The 18,067-nt window shown below is 39.4% G+C and overlaps 1 protein-coding gene across 5 annotated transcripts in view; it reads right to left on the bottom strand.

The window, feature by feature from the left end:
* LOC134156181 (formin-H-like) overlaps positions 1-18,067 on the bottom strand; it is a 46,280-nt gene that overhangs the window by 22,779 nt on the left and 5,434 nt on the right. For 4 of the 5 annotated variants that reach the window (XM_062604028.1, XM_062604033.1, XM_062604032.1 and 1 more), the window contains exons 3-7: positions 8,038-8,142; positions 6,322-6,408; positions 3,554-3,727; positions 2,367-2,515; positions 16-192 (exon numbers count right to left, since the gene is read on the bottom strand). In XM_062604028.1, the coding sequence (XP_062460012.1) occupies positions 16-192; positions 2,367-2,515; positions 3,554-3,727; positions 6,322-6,408; positions 8,038-8,142 (692 nt within the window). Of the gene's footprint in view, positions 1-15; positions 193-2,366; positions 2,516-3,553; positions 3,728-6,321; positions 6,409-8,037; positions 8,143-11,336; positions 11,425-18,067 lie in introns of those variants that run through there. The other variant, XM_062604031.1, reaches the window with a different exon arrangement.

Raw genomic sequence — 18,067 nt, 5'->3', positions numbered from 1 at the left:
GCCAACTATACTTACAAATAATTGTGTTCTTTGGTCTGAATTGAAAAGGTACTGCATCCATCTTCCTTGCTGACACTCACATCACCACCTGTCAAATTAATTGTAGTTGTTACAGGGTCTGCAGTGCTGTTCTTTCTTCCCAGATCTATGCAATATAAAGCCAATTCTCCTTCATGTAGTTGTACCAAGTACCTGTAGGACAAGGAATGGAGATATAGCTCATTCTTCACCGACTACATTGTTAAAGCATTTTCTAATGTCAGTAAGTCTCCACATTTTTATAGCATCTTCCACGAACAGGTACAATGCTCTCAAAGCATAGAACCTTCACGATAAAGGCTTTTTATTCTCATCTGACTCATAAGTAAACTGTGATATAACATAGGAACTTCCAGCCTGCCACGTCTAATGAGAAAGCTAAAACTAAGATCTTACTATCAACTAAAAATTGCCCAAGTTCTGTTAATTTTTAAGCCACTCTCTGTCCAGCCCATTCCATGTATTCCTTTCAGGTTTTTGGGATGGTGGGTCTTTTGGACTGTGAACTTTTAAAGGAATTCTCTGTGTGGCTGAGCAGTGCACAATATGACAAGGCTTCAGAATTTCTGTGTCTGGTAGGTTCCACTGTCACCAAGCTATAAACAAGTCACCATGATATAAGTTAGTGCCCAATCTTATAGTCCAATAACTCTCTCTCTCTCTTAGAAATGCCTCTGTATATGCTTTTACTCCATAAGGTCTGATCCTGGTCCCTCCTCATTCCCAGGAGTCACCTGGCAGGAAAAGGTCAAAGTAGTCTGCTGTCAAGGGCTTCCATCAGAACTAACTGTGCCAAATTTGGGGTATTATCTATTTAAGTGATAAATTAGTCCTTGCAGAAATTGCCTGACCATACACAGATTCTATTTACAGCACAATCTTCAGCTTCAGTCTCTGCTCTAGGATTCTGCTCTGCTGCTTATAAAAAGCAGGGCTTTACTGTATGCACTTTTTATTCTTATTCAAGCATTTACATTTTCATTTTTCCTGAGGGTTACTGCATGTCTTTATCATCCTGACAGTTCTATCAGACCTTTCTTTTCTTCCACTCTTTCTTCAAGGTGTGGCTAGTTGATTAAGGTGTTCTATGAGGAATTTAAATAAGGTTAGCTGCTCCAGAAGAATTAAACATAAAATACAAATTGCAGCTATTCCCACATAAACAGCCCAAGAGATAAGAATTGTTTAATGGAGCTGGCAGTTATATTGATCTCTCCTTTCTTTAAAGCAGGAACTTATAGTTTAATAGGATCTCCAGATGTTTCCGCCATTATTTACTTTGCCAAAAAAAAAGAGAGGATTAACATCAAGCAGAAATCAACAAGGGCTTTGCTTCGTCAGATAAATAAAAATCAATTTTTTTTGTTAACAAACTTGTTAAATGTTGCAAGGTAACAACTCTTGGGCATGCTCGAGGATGGCGTTTACAAGATTTACAGTGGTAGCCTTTTAAAAACAATTAAAATCATTTTCTCTGAAGTCTTTGAGATAATTGCTCTGTGCAGATGATTACAGTGTTACATTTTTTTTCATTAGCTTTTGCTAGTCAGACTTTTTTTTTCTCTCTTTTTCTGATGGTACAAAAATTTCCAGGTATTTTAGGATCTGGCTCAGGGGAAGGATGGGTTGTCTGTGGAATGGGGAGTGAACTATGTAAAACCACTGTGTCTGGTTCACTAGTTCAGTAATAGAATAAGCAGAAGCGAAAGTCGTGCTTATCTGTGATGTTTAGGGGCTGAACAAAATGGTAGTGATGGTCCATTTTCTACTGAATAACGATTCCTGTCTCTAAAACCATCACCCCATTAGGCCACCATGGTTGGCCACTGCCATGGGAGGGAAGCTCAGAACATTTCGAGAATGAATTATGAATTTTGGAGCAACCACTTTGGCCAGTGTAAGTCAACATTCTCCAGCAGGACTCATACGTCTCTGCTTTGCTTTCTTTTTCTCCTTTTCCTTATGATTGAAAAAGGAATTTTTTCAATCATAAAAAAAAATGATTGAAAAATGATTGAAAAAGGAATTTTCAATCAAGTAAAAATTCAAGAGGTAAACATAAAGACTCACACTAAAATCACTCTGAACACTATTTGTGCTAGTTATGCACGTAACAGTCTCTAGTACACAACAGAGCTTCATTTTGTTCCGTATCACTATTGCACTAACAGTTAATTTCAGTGATTTCATCCCATGCAGTTTTGGCATTTACATTTTAACTTTAAAAAGACATTTAAATAATTAACTTATCAGCAAATTAAATTCTTCTTTATCAGAAATTGCAATGAAATCCGCAGCCCAAAGGTCTACAAAAGTGCAGTTCATACTTCACCCATTCAGTGCATGTACAAGTGTTTTGCTGCAAATCCAACAGTCCTTCATGTATCACATCACATTCTGCAGGTCTTCCAAAGCTTGACTCTGCTGGTCTCTTGCATGAATTGCTCTGTATGACTCTGCTCAGAAGGTATGTTATCTACATAATAAATGGCAGCAGAAAGAGTATATTTTCCATGATAATTCCCTTGAATAAGACATTAATAGGGGGATTTTTCAAGTATAAAAATGACACTGAGCAGCAGCCAAATGGGTAAAATAAATTAACGTAAAATAAATAAGGTCTTTCTATGATGACAAACTACTTAGCTGCCATTTGGTTTTATGCCCACAGTGCTAAATCTATCAGTGTAAGGAGAATATAATTTTATTCTGGAGGGGTTACTGTAAAACATTTTTAATTTATTATTTTTTAATTCATATACAAAGCAATCCAGGACAAAGATTTTGTTCAGCTCACTTCAAGCCCAAATAGTACTTGATTGACTTAGCTTGAAGTCTCAAACAGCAGGAAAATGAAGGCTTGCCTAGTTGAAAATAGCATGGATTAAGGTGGGTGTGAATTTAAAGCATTCTTTTTGTTATACAGGGCTATATTTGAGCGCTTTTACTATTGAATACATGTTACTTTTTGAGCTCTTCTGCTGAGTGTAATCTACTTTGAAAATTAAGTTAATCAACCATGAGGTACTGTTCATCTGGAATGAAAGTTTCTGCACGTGAAGCATTGAGTTTCATGAGAAATGAATCCCTCTCAAAAAGCACCTTAAAAAGAGGGGCCACAGCAGAAGCTTGGATGCAAACTTTTCCACTCTTTTTGAGAGTTTGTACCTCAACATAAATTGTGCAGCTGGCTTCAGCACTTCAGCAGTGGGGATGACACAAGCTCCAAGACTCAATCACCCCTAAACACACAGGCTGTCTGCATTCAGGTGAAGAGCCAGTTCTGATGTCATGACTCCAGTTTCTTGGGTTTCAGTGTAAAGTGTAATTACAATAACTGCTTGAAATATTTAATTAAACCTAGAACTCAAAAGGAGTTAGATAGAATAAAGACATACCTAATTCTTTGCTTGCACAATGCACATCATAACAATTCCCATTTACAATCAGGACCTGCTGGGTACTACCATGTTGTTATTTATAGCAATCTGTCTGTGACACTGTAAAAACTTACCTTCCTTTTATCATCAAGAGACACTGCTTCCAGCTCATAATCTTGTCGCCCATGAAACACAATGCTGAAACGCCTCCTTTCAGTATCTTCACAGGCTTTGACTTGTGAGAAAGGGAACTGTTTCTTAATAATTCCTTTTTCAATGTTAAAAATGGTCCTTGTGTTGAAATCAATCTGGAACAGAAAGTTCTTCATTACTTGACGCCATCACTGCTCTTCACTGGGAAGGAAAGAGCATCTCCGATATTCCCATGCAAGGGCATGTAGACAAAGGACCAGCTTAGAATATGTATCTATCTTGTCCATGAATAGAATTTAAAAAAATGACATTACTTCATCAAGATACTGTATCATATTTGACTTAGTTTCAAAACAAAGGGATATTCATTGTAAGCATCTTTCCCTATCTCTGTTTATGAATATGCATCAATTTATCACTCTGAAATATTATTCCATTTTAAATTCTCCTTGTCTTATACAACCCAGTGCAAAAACTTCCCATTCAGAAGTAGAGGTAGCACAAATTAATGGCATGACCATCTCAGCAGAGATTCAACTTATGCCCCAGTATTGATACAAAGCAGAGGTGGCTATTTCTACAACAGCCACTTCTGTGTCAAGAAAAGACAACGCTGTTGACAGATTACTTTCCGATTTAAATACTATTGTGTTTCAGTTTAGATCTTAGCTATCACAGATTTTTTTCCTGTATCTATAAAAATATATGTATACATACAGATGAAGGGAGCAGTAATAATCATAGAATCATATAATAGTTAGGGTTGGAAAGGACCTTAATATCATCCAGTTCCAACCCCCCTGCCATAGGCAGGGACACCTCACACTAAACCATGTCACCCACGGCTTTGTCCAGCCTGGCCTTGAATACCACGTGAATATGCTGTCTCACAACTACAGCAATTAGAAATTGTTTGCTTCAAAAGAAGATTATTATTCTTCCACTGGACAATCTATATTGGCAGTGTTAAAAACTGATATAGGCAGATTCCAGTATGTGTTCTATGTGTCAGTCCCCGCTGAGCAGAAACAGCTTTGTTGACATAATAAGATGAGAATATTATCTGACTGCCCAACTTCAGTGAATAGAGCCAACAGAGAAGACAAATTCAGAAGAGTCAGATCTCACCTGGGCTAGATATTTACCTTTGGTCATAAATGATTCTTGGCACCTTTCATTCCTATAGTGCAGACCGTGCCAACCAAATGCTACGACCTTGGCCCTTCCCTCCATCCTGCTTATAGCAGGAAATCTCCAAAGCAGAACCATTGTCATTATTATCTCTGACTTTTGATGGCTTCTGGTAACTTAGAGAACTAGAATTAAACTACTTCAGATTTTTAGACCTATAACTTCCATATATAATATGGCTTTCTCCATTTTTCCATCAGCTTTATGTCTTAAAAAAAATAATCTTTTCATTCCAAAAGCCACTGGATATTGAGAGAAATAAAGAGATTATGCTTTCTACAGTTAAGATGTAGCAAACAAAAAAAAACCTCTAGCATGTATGACTTGCTCATTATCAAATTTTGTCCAAACTGCAGGAAAAAGTCAGTGAAATCCAGTTTCCTGGAAACAACATGAAATCTTTGTCACTGATTTTGTGGAACTGGGAAATCATTATCAAGTGTTATCAACAGAAGTTTGCTTTAATATCATACAAGTCAGTAAAGCCTTAGGGGTTTACAGTGTCAAAGAATACAGTAACCAGAGATGAAGTGCCAAATAAATCTTCTAAATATCCCCAGGAACATTTCTTTCTAATGTTCTAGAGAGTGCAGCTGAAATGATGTCCTGTCAGATGGAGCAGATACTTAAGTATCATCAGCACACATCACTTGTGTGCAAATACACACATCGCCTGTGTGCATTTACTGCTGCCAGTGAGTAAGAGCAACTCCCAGGCAGAATCTACTATAATCAATCATCTTTGTGACTGTCCTGGGTTCAGCTGGTGCAGTGCTGTGTTTTTGACTTTTAACCCTTTAGCCCAAGAACAACGCTGATAACACCGATGTTTTTAGTTGCTGCTAAGTGATGTTTAAAACCTCCAATCAAGGACTTTTCAGTTTCATGCTCTGCCAGTGAGGAGGGGCACAAGAAGCCAGGAGGAAGCAGAGACAGGACACCTGACCCAAACTAGCCAAAGGGGTATTCCATACCACAGCATGTCATGCCCAGTGTAAAAACTGGGGGAAGTCACCTGGAAGGCCCAGATCGCTGCTCAGGTTGGGCTGGGTATTGTTCGGCAGGTGGTGAGCGGTTGCATTCTCTCCACTTGTTATTTCCTTTATCATTATTGGTGGTAGCAGTAGTGGTTTTGTGTTATACCTTAGTTACTGGAGTGTTCTTATCTCAACCCGTGGGATTTACATCCTTTCAATTCTCTTCCCCATCCGTCTTGGAGAGGCAGGAGAAAGAAGGAGGGGAGGGACCGAGCAGCTGCATGGTTCTGAGTTATCGGCTGGGCTTAAACCACGACAGTGACCAATCACGAGGTTTAGAGGTGAAACAATCTCTTAGCTCAGAGTCTATTCTATACCCTCCCAAGGGTCTCAGTAGAGGGAGTTTCAGATACTAACCCAGAATGCTTTCAGCATAAAAGATAGAAGGTTTTTTAGTATCTTCCACCTCTCTGATAGGTAGCTGAACTACAAGGTATTTTTATGCTGTCTCATAACATTTACTGAGCAGCCCAAACACCCTCTAGCTTTTATATATTGCTTCAAAAGTTTTGAAGTTTTACCTGCAAAATTCGTTTCTGCCACCGATAATGTTTGTATTTGTAGATGATGAAGTTAAATTGGGAGCCGGTTAGCAAATCCTGTGAATCCTGAAAAACAGAAATCAGCAATATGTCCAACACTGCTCTAATTTTTGTCCACTCAAATCCAATCATATTCATAGCTTAAATCTCCCTTCGCGAACAGTATTCAAACAGCACTGGAGGCTTTGCAGAGGAACTCCACATGGAGATACATGGAAGCATCCTTCTGACTTGATTTTCACAAATATAAAGCATCCACAAGTCCTACTGAATTAATGAAGGGATCACAGATTGGGATGGAAGATGAAAGGGAAAGCAGGAAGACAGAAAGGAGAAGAGAGAGTTCTAATAATTAGCTATCACAAAAACTTAACATGGCAGAAGTAGCAAAGAAACCCTTTCTCTTCTTACACCAAGAATGTATTTCCACACAGCCTTACACTGCTGAGTTTGTATTTTTGTGACTGCAGCCCTTCTGCAAAACCTGTGCTGCTTTTCTATTAGTATTTATTTGTGCTTCTACTTCTTTCCAGCCAAGAAGTTAATCAGCAGTTCAGAAAGTTATTTTACAAATTCCAAAAAGCACCAGATTTATCTCGGAATCTCTCTCAGCTCCTGCGGTGCAAAAAGGAAAACCCAGATTGTGTCATTAGCACATGATAAGATTTCACTGTTTGCTGGACATGCTGCATAAAGAGGCTGGGTCAAAAATCCGAGCAGAAGGGGAAATAGTGAGAATTTCTCCAAAGAATTCGCTTCTGGCACTTGTGTGGTGATGATGGGCAGAGATTGCAATGACAGAGAGGCTGAGCAGGGATTAGGGAGAGTTCAAGGCTGATGCTCTAATACACACAATTAACGTCCTCCTCATTCTCAGAGCATTTTCACTCACCAGTATCAGTTTCTACTTTCTCAGGAAGGAATTTCCATACTTTCTATAAAATGGAAAAACGTCATCTTCTGATTGTCAGTGAAGAGATGACGGTTTTGTAAAAAAAAAAAAAAAGATGACATTGCTTTGTCTCAGCCTGATCCTGAAATTATCTCTGGACTAGAACTTCCAGTCCCATTGATCTATGATCAGCAAAGCTATGTTGTTGTAGGACTCAAACCCAATTTTAAGCCATATTTACACTTATTCCAACTTTTGTCTGATGGAAGGTCCGAGTCAACCATAGGCAATGTTAGAATTGAAGTCACACAGGCCAAGGCTTTGTACTTTGTAGCCTGCCATTTGTGTGGCCATGCATAATGCTGAGTTATCTGACCTCTTATGGTGACCAGTCATGCCCCAGGGATAGCCCAACTGTAGAAGACTCCTCAGAGATTAGGTCCACCATTTTCCTCTGGCTCTTCATGGTATCACCCCAAGGATTTCACCCTGAATGTATTGTTAAAGTACTTGATGCTACACTTGGAATAAACTCATGTAGACACATCTGATGTAAATTTAAACTACTTAATCAAGGTAATAACATCAATGTAGCTGCAGCATCTACATGGGATATCCATTACTTAGGTTACAGGTAGCATTAGCCATTAGTCCCTAACATAAACTGGAGTGTAGATGTTTTCCCAAGTTGGGAATACATCTTTGAAAGCAATACAGACATGCACCTGATGTTCACCCAGGCTTTCCAGAACATGCTCATACATTTGAATGTCTAGGAAAATAGATCAAAGGAGTGGCTTTACCTTTTCAGCGTACACCTCTTTCTGTGCCAAATGCAAAGCGTCTTCAATGCTCACTTCTTTATTTTTCACCATGTTCATAATTTTGAGGATTTTTTCTTGGCTTAACTGGGGAAAAAAAAAAGTCAATCAAATGTTTTTAGAGGGTTTTTTTCATGTGGCCATTCAGGACACAGAGCGCGTGTGACAGTTACAGCTGTGCTAACTGCCATACAATTACAATTTCATTCATATTTCATGTTCTAGCAGCAACCTGCCCAGCAAATATAATACCCCTTTGAAACCTGGTGAAAGCTCACAACATATCAAATATACAGGGGCTTTTACAATTGTAGAAGATGGGGTGGAAATATCTGCAGATGGGACGGCCAGGAGGAAATATTTTTTAGTTAGAAAATCTGGTAAGAAGTGAAACCATCAATTTTGCATGCTTGCCTGTGTCTTGCCCTCAGTGTAAAGTACTGCACACAGGCAACATGAAAGCAAAATCAGGACCATTAGAAATTTCAAGGGTGAAGGGTGGGGGGCAGAGGAGGAACTTGATGTTTGTATCAGCAGATAAAGCTGTCACTTAAACTTACCTAAACATGATAACAAGCCGGAATTACCACCCCCCCTTTTTTTTCCCCAAAAAAAGAAGGCTACACACCTTCTTTCAATAAGCTTACACACCACGTCTGTCACTTTGAAGTGACTCAGGTGGAGATTTCAATGCCAAACAGGAATCAAGCAAAGAAAAAAGACAAATGGTGTAACCATGGACCCAGAACTCCAGCCACTTACACTGTAGGTAAAGCTTTTTCACAGACTCTGTAGAAGGAACAAACAAGCTCCCTTTGAGACAGACCAAAGAGTTTCCTTGTGTGATATCCGTCCTCAAGCAGAATTGGGAATTTGGAAGGAGTGCGTAGGTTTTACCACCAGAGCTCAGGAACTTGTGATTTTTTTATCCAGCAGCTTAGCAACAACATTCAATTAGCTGCAATATACAGTGCTTCCTACCCCCAGCATTCGATTAGCTGCAATATAGAGAGCCTCCTAACCCCCAGAGAGCAGCTTCACCACCAGGATATAAGTTACTGCTGGAAAAACTTTCTTTCAAATAATCCTTTTCAAACTCTTCCATGTGGACATCCAGGTAAAGAGCTCATCCCAGGAGAAAGGGGAAGGGGCAGCAGAGTTGTCTCAGAGAAGGGGTTCCCCTATGTCCCTGCTGCTGAGACTGCCAGGACCGTGATATGTTCAGAGCAAAGTAGCTCAAAGCATCTCAGCACTGCAAGTAAATCTGACTTTGGCTGTCTCAAGGACAATGCAGCAAGACCCAGAGTGGCATAGTGAAAACAAGGTGAAGAGCTGAAACAGGTACCCCTAGAGAGCCAGGTCAGCTGCTTGGGAGGGGGAAGGTGGATAGAAATCAGTGCTCCTGAGAGGTGCCAGTTGTGCCTCTTGATATAACTGCTACCTCCATCAACAGCCACCAAGCTGCTTCCAGACCTGAGGCAGGCAGAGCAGGCAGCAGGTCAGGCCACCCCAGCAGCCCTCATGTCCTGACAGCCACTTACTTTACCTACGCCTACAGCTTTCCATATATTTAGAGGCACATCTGCTAAAAACCCCTCTCTGCTAAAAACCCCAGAAGCACAGCCCTGCAGCAGAACAAGATCCTCTCCACCCATCCAAGCACCACAGTCACCCGGAACAAGTCTCATGGGCAATGTAAAAATAACCAGTCACAGCACAGAAGTCACACAACAGTAAACCTACAGGTTCTCTTTTTTTCAGAGCCACACTACACCAAACGTGTTTTAGCTTACCGACATCTCAACCAGTTTCTGATCAACAGAAACACTGTGTGGTTTTACTGCCTGCAAATAAAACTGGGAGTAAAAGAAGAAGAAATATTTTGGTTTTAAAGCCTTGGAATTTTCAATGCTAATAGAAAGGTAACTTATGGCATAGCTCCCAGCTGCAAATAGTAATGTCAACAGTGAGGAAAGAATGAAAGCAGTCTGATAATTCATTCATGCTCACTGAGGCACAGACGGTTCCTACAATGGCCTCCACATTCTGTATTTGAATTTTAAATGGCCATATATTTACACCACACATACACTGTATACGACCAGATCTTAACAAGATAATTCCCCACTGAACAGGCTCTGGGTAAGCAAACAGAATATGGATAAATTTGAATTGAAAAATAGAGTTGCCTTAAGGCTCTTTTGCTCTAGAGCTTTAAAGCGCAGGTTCCTATTCAGACAGGAAGACTCTGGGTAGGAAGCCAGATAGTATTTTTGCAACTGTTAGACCCTTTTGTATGGAGAAGGGTTCAAAGAATTTGCAGCAGGCTACCAATGAAAACATAAAGATAACATAGCCTCATGTCAAAGGCACAGCCTGATTAAGAGAAGTATTTATTTCCTTCTCTTCAGTATGCAATTCAGTGAAGAAGCTCAGCTCTCGTTTGAATTTCACGGTGTTGTCCAGCTGCACAATATATTGCACGCATTTCAGGGATGCTTCCTTACAGTGGCCAAGAAAACAAGAGTTTCAACACAAAAAATATGAGGCTTTGATTTTTTATTTTGTTTCTACAATATAGGTAATTTGGGTCACCATCCCTGTTCTTGTGCAAGCAGGTTCCGTATGCCTTGCAGTGCCCCAAGCACTGAGTACTTTAAGGTCTGTCTTTCCAGCCAAATATTCTATATAGAAACAAGAAACTTTGCATCCACATCTCTGCCAAAACCAAGACAAGGGTTTTTTTTATTTGGTTTGGGATTGTTTTTGGTTTGGGATTGTTTTTGCTTTTTACCAAAAAAATACATTTTTGGCTCTTCATTCTGCTTACCTTCATGAAAGCCTCCTTAAACTACAGTGAAATTCTGCCCAAGACATTAAAACAACAGGGAACATTTCTTAATTTGCTTAATAATGGATGAAGAAAAATGTTTTTAAAAAAGAAGCAAATCATGCTGCATGTTGCAAACTCAGGAAGGTTAGTTAGCAAGTTACTGACAGTTAGTGCACTCCCCAGAGAGCACACAAAAGGCAGCACTTGGTACAGGTTATTTTTATCAACACCCTGTTGTTTTAACATCTCTGTTAACTCTCACTGCACATCCTGTAAGCAGGAAGGAAACATTTCAAAAGACAAGAGAGGCAAAGAAAGGCACTTTTCAGCTTATGAGAACTGTCAAAATTATTTGTCAGAAGTCTATCTGGCTCGCTTCAGTTTCTGGCAGCCACGTGTTAGCATGGTATTTTTACTTGCTAACAAGACTTGAGTAACAGATCCTGACCTTTAGCACTTTTTATCTGTGGGGCTTTTTTCTCAGCACATCACCATTTCTGTAATGCTCATTCTTGTGTTTGTTTTGGTTATATTTTCTTTTTCCTAAAAAGAAACAATTTTTGTCATATTATCCGCTGAAATGCCACTAGGTCAGATCACGTTATATTTCCTGATAAAATGTGACTGGTGCAGCACAACAGAATGTTTTTATACAAGGTTGGATAACAAAACCTAGAAAAAAATGAAATGCTTCTATTATGAAGCATGCACATTAAGGAAATACATGAGATTGTGTTAAAAATGCATTAATTTACCTGCCAGGTTAGAGACGTTTAATACAGATTAAATTTTCATCACCCATCTAAAATTCAGTATAGCCACACAAGTGATTTGAAGCAAAAAAAACCAACTCTCACAATTGAAGGAAGAGTGTGGGGCTCCAGGCATTCTCTGTATCTCCATTACTCTGAAGGGTGAGGCTTTTATCTTTTTGGCCTAGACATGCATAAAATGTGTTTAGTGGCAAGATATGAGATTTCTGTCTTATTCTTGGGCAGCTGTCAACACAGTATTTCACATGACCCCTTCCAGGGCGTCTGTTTACCGAGCACAGTCTCACATTAGGCTCTAAGAGGTATGGGGGGATTTGCATGCAGTTTTCATGCTGTGGAAATATTACTGTAAGGACTCCAGAAAGGTCCCCAGAGCTTCTGAGCATCAGCCAAGGAAGAGGGGTTAAAGCCACATCATATGAGTAATTTACAGCTGACTGAGCAAAGCAGTGGAAGGCATGCAGAATGTGGATAATGGCCAAGGATAAGACTGGCTGATGTCTTCCTGTGTCTTTTCTTCCTGACTTGCATCCTCTAGCATACGCTGGTTCGCTTTCCTCAGTTGACCACAGGATTGCTCTGACTCCTATGCAGTCAGTGGGGATACCTGGGCTTCTCTAGGTGGTAATTCACCGCATGCAAGACCTGTCTCATTGTCTGACAACTCTTTCTCTCCATTACCTACAGAGGAATCTGAGCTACATGGCTTTTGCTCAGCTTATTCTTATTCCTTGGAACATCCTACCTGAATCATAATAATATGACAGCAAGCTAATGCAAAAAGACTCCTGGAATGTACACTCATGGAGAGATAGAGCAAGAAATCCTGCTGTCAGTCAGCTAAACATATGATCTCAATTATTACAAATATTGGCATGATTCAGTGAAACATTATTTCAGGTTTAGTTTGGTGAAGATCATAGATAATACGCACCGAGCTCTATCATTTCCTGTGACAACAAAACCAAGTCATGCAGAAATCCTGCTCCCTGTACAAATGAGGAGAAATTTTCATTCAAGTCTAGTCAGGCTTTTCACTGTTAAGCATTCCTTATGCTTGTCCTTATTAAACATTAACCATGTTAAACATGCTCTTCTGCTTGCTGCGAGGAGTAAGAGACAAACCAGCTCTTGGCTGCCACAGGACCCAGAAAGGAAAGGTGGGCCAAGAAGGCTTCTTCCTCACCCTCTGCACTCCACAACAGCATCTTCCTTTTAGCGCTGTTAGGATCAATACGGCAAAGGGGCTCATCCAGGAGGGAATAACCAAGTAGTAGCTTTATTTTGCTTTATAGAGATCTCATGAATTTCTGGATATAAATCTGACTGAATGTTAGTGTTGTCCACATGAAAAGAAATACGCTATTTTTACATGGCTGACACTTTTTACCCAGCATAGGTCATATTTTCATTCGTTTTGGAATCCAGATTTTGAATACAGCTTTTAAGAAGAGAAGATTTTGTTTTCTACCCACAGCAGCAAGATAAAGTGACTTTGAGCTAAAGCCTTCTGAGGACTTTTTGCTGACTCAGTGCCTTCCCGCTACAGTGTACAACACTTTCTGCAAAGCAAGTACAGTATAGAAGCTTAAAATTAAGTGCCAGCATACAATACAGATTGACCTGTGATGAAAGTTCAAGTAGCAACTTCCTATTCCAAGCTGTGCTTTTAAAGAAAACTCTTTTTCTTTCCTTTTTAGTCAAAGCCACTGGCTTTGTTCACTATGGAGAGTTGCATTCCTTTGCAATATTATGCCAAGCTGCACTCTGCCTGCATGCTGACCATGTCATTCAAGTGATTTTAAAGACAGCAGACGTAGTCTGGGTTACAGTAAAGTTTAGAGTCTGGTGTTATCCACTTTCATCTCCTAATATAGTCACTTTTACCAGGTTTGAACTTGGCCCAAAGTGTACTGAGTGCACTCATATATTTACAGGGGAGTAGCTGTCTTCTATGATTGGGGCAGCTGAAAAGCCTTCACTTGTAATTTACATTAAATATCAATAGAGATGATTGATGTAATATTTTTATGTGGTAATGCCCTCTTTTGTAGCCAGTCATAGAGATAGACCAATTTGACTATTTGTCAAACGGAGCTGCTATTCATCAAATAAATTATCCATCTGTAATAATGTTTTGCATTATTTGCTCAGGGCTCTATCTGGCTGAATAGTATCTGTCAACATTTATTCAAAGAAAAAGATATTCATCAAATGGTAGCTTGATTTCCTTGAAAACACTGGAAATTCTGCCACTTTCAATAGCAGCAAGAGGAGCCCAAACATATTCTATTGCAGTTTATTTTTTACTGGTACTTAATTATTATAGCCCTTTATACAACAACAAAAATATCTCAAAGAGCTAGTCTCAAAAATATTTAGGAACCTAAGGTATAGACTGGTACCTAGTGGCATGTGTATACTACAGCAGTACAGTACAAACTAGTCTACCTACTAGTCCAGTTTTGAAAACATCCCCAAATTGAGAAGCCTTAATGCCTAAACATTTCTTAAAGTTCCTTCTGAAAAGTAATTTAAATTTTAAATTTAAAAGATTTTAGCAAACCTTGTTCAGCCTATGAGAGTTTATTTCCAATGCAGAGATGCTCCCTGAAAACCCCTCCTTTTAGGAGGCCATGTGCTGTTTTATCAGAACTGACAGTGCCTGGTTGGGTATTACACAGCCTCAGCATTACCGTTGCAATGAAGTACTGAAGAGCAAGACCTATAGAGCAACATTCTGCAGCAAGCCTCACCTCATAAGAAAAAAATACCATGATGCTTTCCAAATCCTATCATAGGTCCTGTTTCAGCCAGGCTTGTACTAAGGGTATGGGCAATCTACGACAGTAAAGGAGATGCCCATGGCTGTGCAGAGCCATGCCTACAGTGCTTCAGTTCTTCAGTACTGATAGACTCAAATATGATCAGCAGATTAATGGTCATTCTTATTTCCTCTCCACACCCATTTGGTGTCAATTGTCTAGTGAGTTTATTAATACTGACAAGTAAAGCTAAGGTGGCTGTTTCCAAGAGGTAATCTTGGAGTATAAAGACACAGTTGTATACTTCTACATCTTCAAATAAAAATTCACAGCAGTCTCTGAACAGTATTTTTATGAGTTTTCCACTCACATTTCCTTTATATCTCAGTCCAGTTGCTTGCAAATGAGAATTTTGTCTATCTAAAAGCCTGATGTGTTGCTAAAATTCATGGATTCTGTGATTTTACTGCTTTGTTTACTTCATATTAAGCAGGTGCAATACTAAATTAAGTAACCTTAACAGGGTATTTGAAATACCTGCTAGTGATTTCCTTCAAATACCTACCAAAATATATTTGCAGATAGTATTCAAAACAGAAATTAGGAATGCAGAATTCTTAGGCATGTGCAGAGGCAGATCTAAGTGTACTCACCGTACAGCAAGCAGTGAAACCTTTCAATTTCTCCTATAGATTACAATGATTGAAATGTCAACGGCCCCATTGATGCCAGAAGTACACCTGATCAGAATGCTACAGTGAATGGAAGGGAAAACATCTACAGAAAGCTTTACATTACACTTGGTATTACAAAAGCTGGAGGCAGGCACCTTGATAAAAATGCAGGAGCTCCCCGTGTGAACTGGCTTCCAGCTTGTACTAATGATTTGTGCAATGAGTGACAAACATGTTCAATTTTTCTGTGTCATGTTTAAGCCATTAGTAAATCAACTTTACACCCTCCCCCACCATCACAAAAATTTGGTTTCCTCTAAACTTTGGCCCTCACAAAAACAAGTTTTTCAAATGTGAATAAAGTGAATCCTTTTTAATGAAAAAAAAAAAAATAAAGATTTTATATGGTAAGAGGCTGGCTTGCTGAACATTAGTGCCATTTGAAATCAATTAAGCGAGTGCAATCTGGATTACCTAAATAGAGGCAGTTTACCTTTGAAGTAGCTACTATGGGATGATTTTCAAAAGCATCCAAGGACAGATTTACACTAGGCACATTCAGTACAACAGTAAAATGCCCATTGATTTCAGTGCCTCGCCACCACAGAAACATGCAGTAGGTGTCCTGAATTTTTCATTTCATATTCATGGACATATTTCATATGTGTCCATGATTTTTCACTTCAGAAAAATACTTCAGTGTGAACTCACCTAAGTAAGTTCATGGTGTACTGAGATTTAACTTACATGCTATACTACAAAGTGGACTAAAATAGAATAAAGAAGGGGTTCATACAGAAGTATTTCCGTTTGTAACTAAGTGTTCTATGCCTTTAGTTACAGTAATTAAAGTAATTCACAGTGATAAGAACTATTGGGGATTATCGTCTTTGCTTGTTAATGTGATAGTCCAATTAATCTTGCGAAGGAACAAAGATTACCAGACTATTTAACAGTGACATCTAATTATTTTGGAGAAAATCATGCATCTTTCTGTTCACAGGCTTACAATCGCATTTTGCACCCTGACATCTTGGAAAAGATACAGATCAAACAAGAATTGGGCTGCTAAAATTATTAACTGCTGAACAAGATTCGTTTCATTACACTTGATGTTTATTAGATCATATTAGATAACACCTGCTATGGAATATGTATGAAGCACAATATAGAGAACACAACACTGATTCCATGCACATCTAACTGAGAATCCACGGTGTCCACGAATTTTGCATTTTTTAGCTGGAACGTTTAATGAAAAAACACTTCATTTTTTCTAATCAAAACAGTCTGAGAGTTAAAGGACGAACCCCAGCAAGCATTCACCTGCTAATGTATTGTTTCTGACCTAACTTTTCCCCAGGATTCTGGTTTGTTAATAAATCATCCTAGCAAAACATGTAGGTAAAAAGGGGCTTTTTTTCCTTGCCACCCTCCTCCTACGCTCTGACAGATTCAGTAGAATATGATCCTTGTCTTTATAAATGTTCTTAATACTTCCCTACAGAAGTACACTACATTTTCCAAACAAGGTTAACTTCCTCAGGACCAGTTAGTTGGACACCTGTTTATGCTGGTTTAAGCCCTTTGTTATGCTTAGGAAATAATTTTCCTTCAGAAAGCAGCTTGGAAACATTCATTGTGCTCCCAGTTTCAGGAACTTGAACAATACTGAGAATGAAACAAGATAGAATGAGCTCCAAATGGCCCAGTAGCAGAAAATTTAACTAAGGGATTTCCCCTTTGTATGGGTGGCAAGGAAGACATACCTCAGGGTGGACATCATCCCTGTCCCACAGGCATTTCTTCTGTTTAATGGGCTAAGTTTCGTTCCCTGCTAAGTAGCAAACATATGAAAACTCAGTGCAACCTCCTTGGGTCTTTCAATCTTGTGTTACACAAGAAACACATTCCCAGGCTTTGAGGCACTGTTAGATGGAACAAGGAAAGGTGAGCTCTGATTCCCACACAGAACTGTTTCCATACCGAGGCTTTCGTCTGCCTACAAGTGATTCTGCAGTGTGGTACAGCATATGTCCTCCAGCAGTTTTGCAGAACCCACAATCACCCAGGTTCCAAACACCAGCAGGACCAAGGAAGTTGAACTGTCAAGTCCTCTGTGCTATCTGACATTTGATGTTAGCTGTAAGGAGCTGATTGTTCTGAATCCACATCTGTGCTGAACTGACCACTCAAAGCTTAAAGTCAAGCCATTAGAAGCCCCAGAGACAGCAGCAGAACGTCAGATTTCTGATTTATAGTCTAACAACAATAACCCATTCCAGAGACTACAAGAGCTGCTTCTGAGGCTGGGCACATGTTCATGAACACAGATAACAAAAGATACGGAACTGTTTGGCCTTATTTAAATGGAATCGATCCCTTGGTAAATACACAGTGAAAAAGGTACTTTGGGAAAGACCAGGAAAAAAGGGGGAGGGGATAAGGGGGAAATCAATCACCTAAGAGAAGTGTCCTTTAACAGAAAGTCCAGTGAAAATTGTAGGGGAAAGCCATGGGGATAAAGTACTTTAAAGTCATTGATTAAAGTAAAGCAGGGTGGGAAAGCAAAAGGTCTGACAATCATTCCACCTTGCACCATGATTTTATCAGCTCTCAGAAGACTTAGATTAAAGCCTCAGGAAGACAGAGTCAAGTTTCCAAAGGAGTTCACAGAAAGTTTAACACACATTTTTCTCAGGTGCAGTTTTAGCTTTGCAAGTATTTTGGAGATCATACAGCCTGAGCTTTGTGCATACACTTTATTGCAGGCCTTGGGGAGTGAAAGTAAGGGAAAAATGGCACCATCTGGCTGGTTTCCCGTTTTCTGATTCTCATCCATGTAAGCCCTTTCTGGTGGCAAACATTTGGTTATTTCCACATCTGTGCTGCCCTAACCACCTCAGCAGTACCTGAAGTAAGAAATAAGAGCAATGATTCACAAGCTGCAGGCCTGTGCGTCATTGC

This window comes from Pezoporus occidentalis, unplaced genomic scaffold (genome assembly GCF_034315485.1).
Source record: "Pezoporus occidentalis ecotype Australia unplaced genomic scaffold, CSIRO_AGI_Poc_V1 ctg83, whole genome shotgun sequence".
NCBI lineage: Eukaryota > Metazoa > Chordata > Aves > Psittaciformes > Psittacidae > Pezoporus > Pezoporus occidentalis.
Note: the sequence above shows the minus strand (reverse complement) of the source record. Positions and strands in the feature narration are given on the sequence as shown.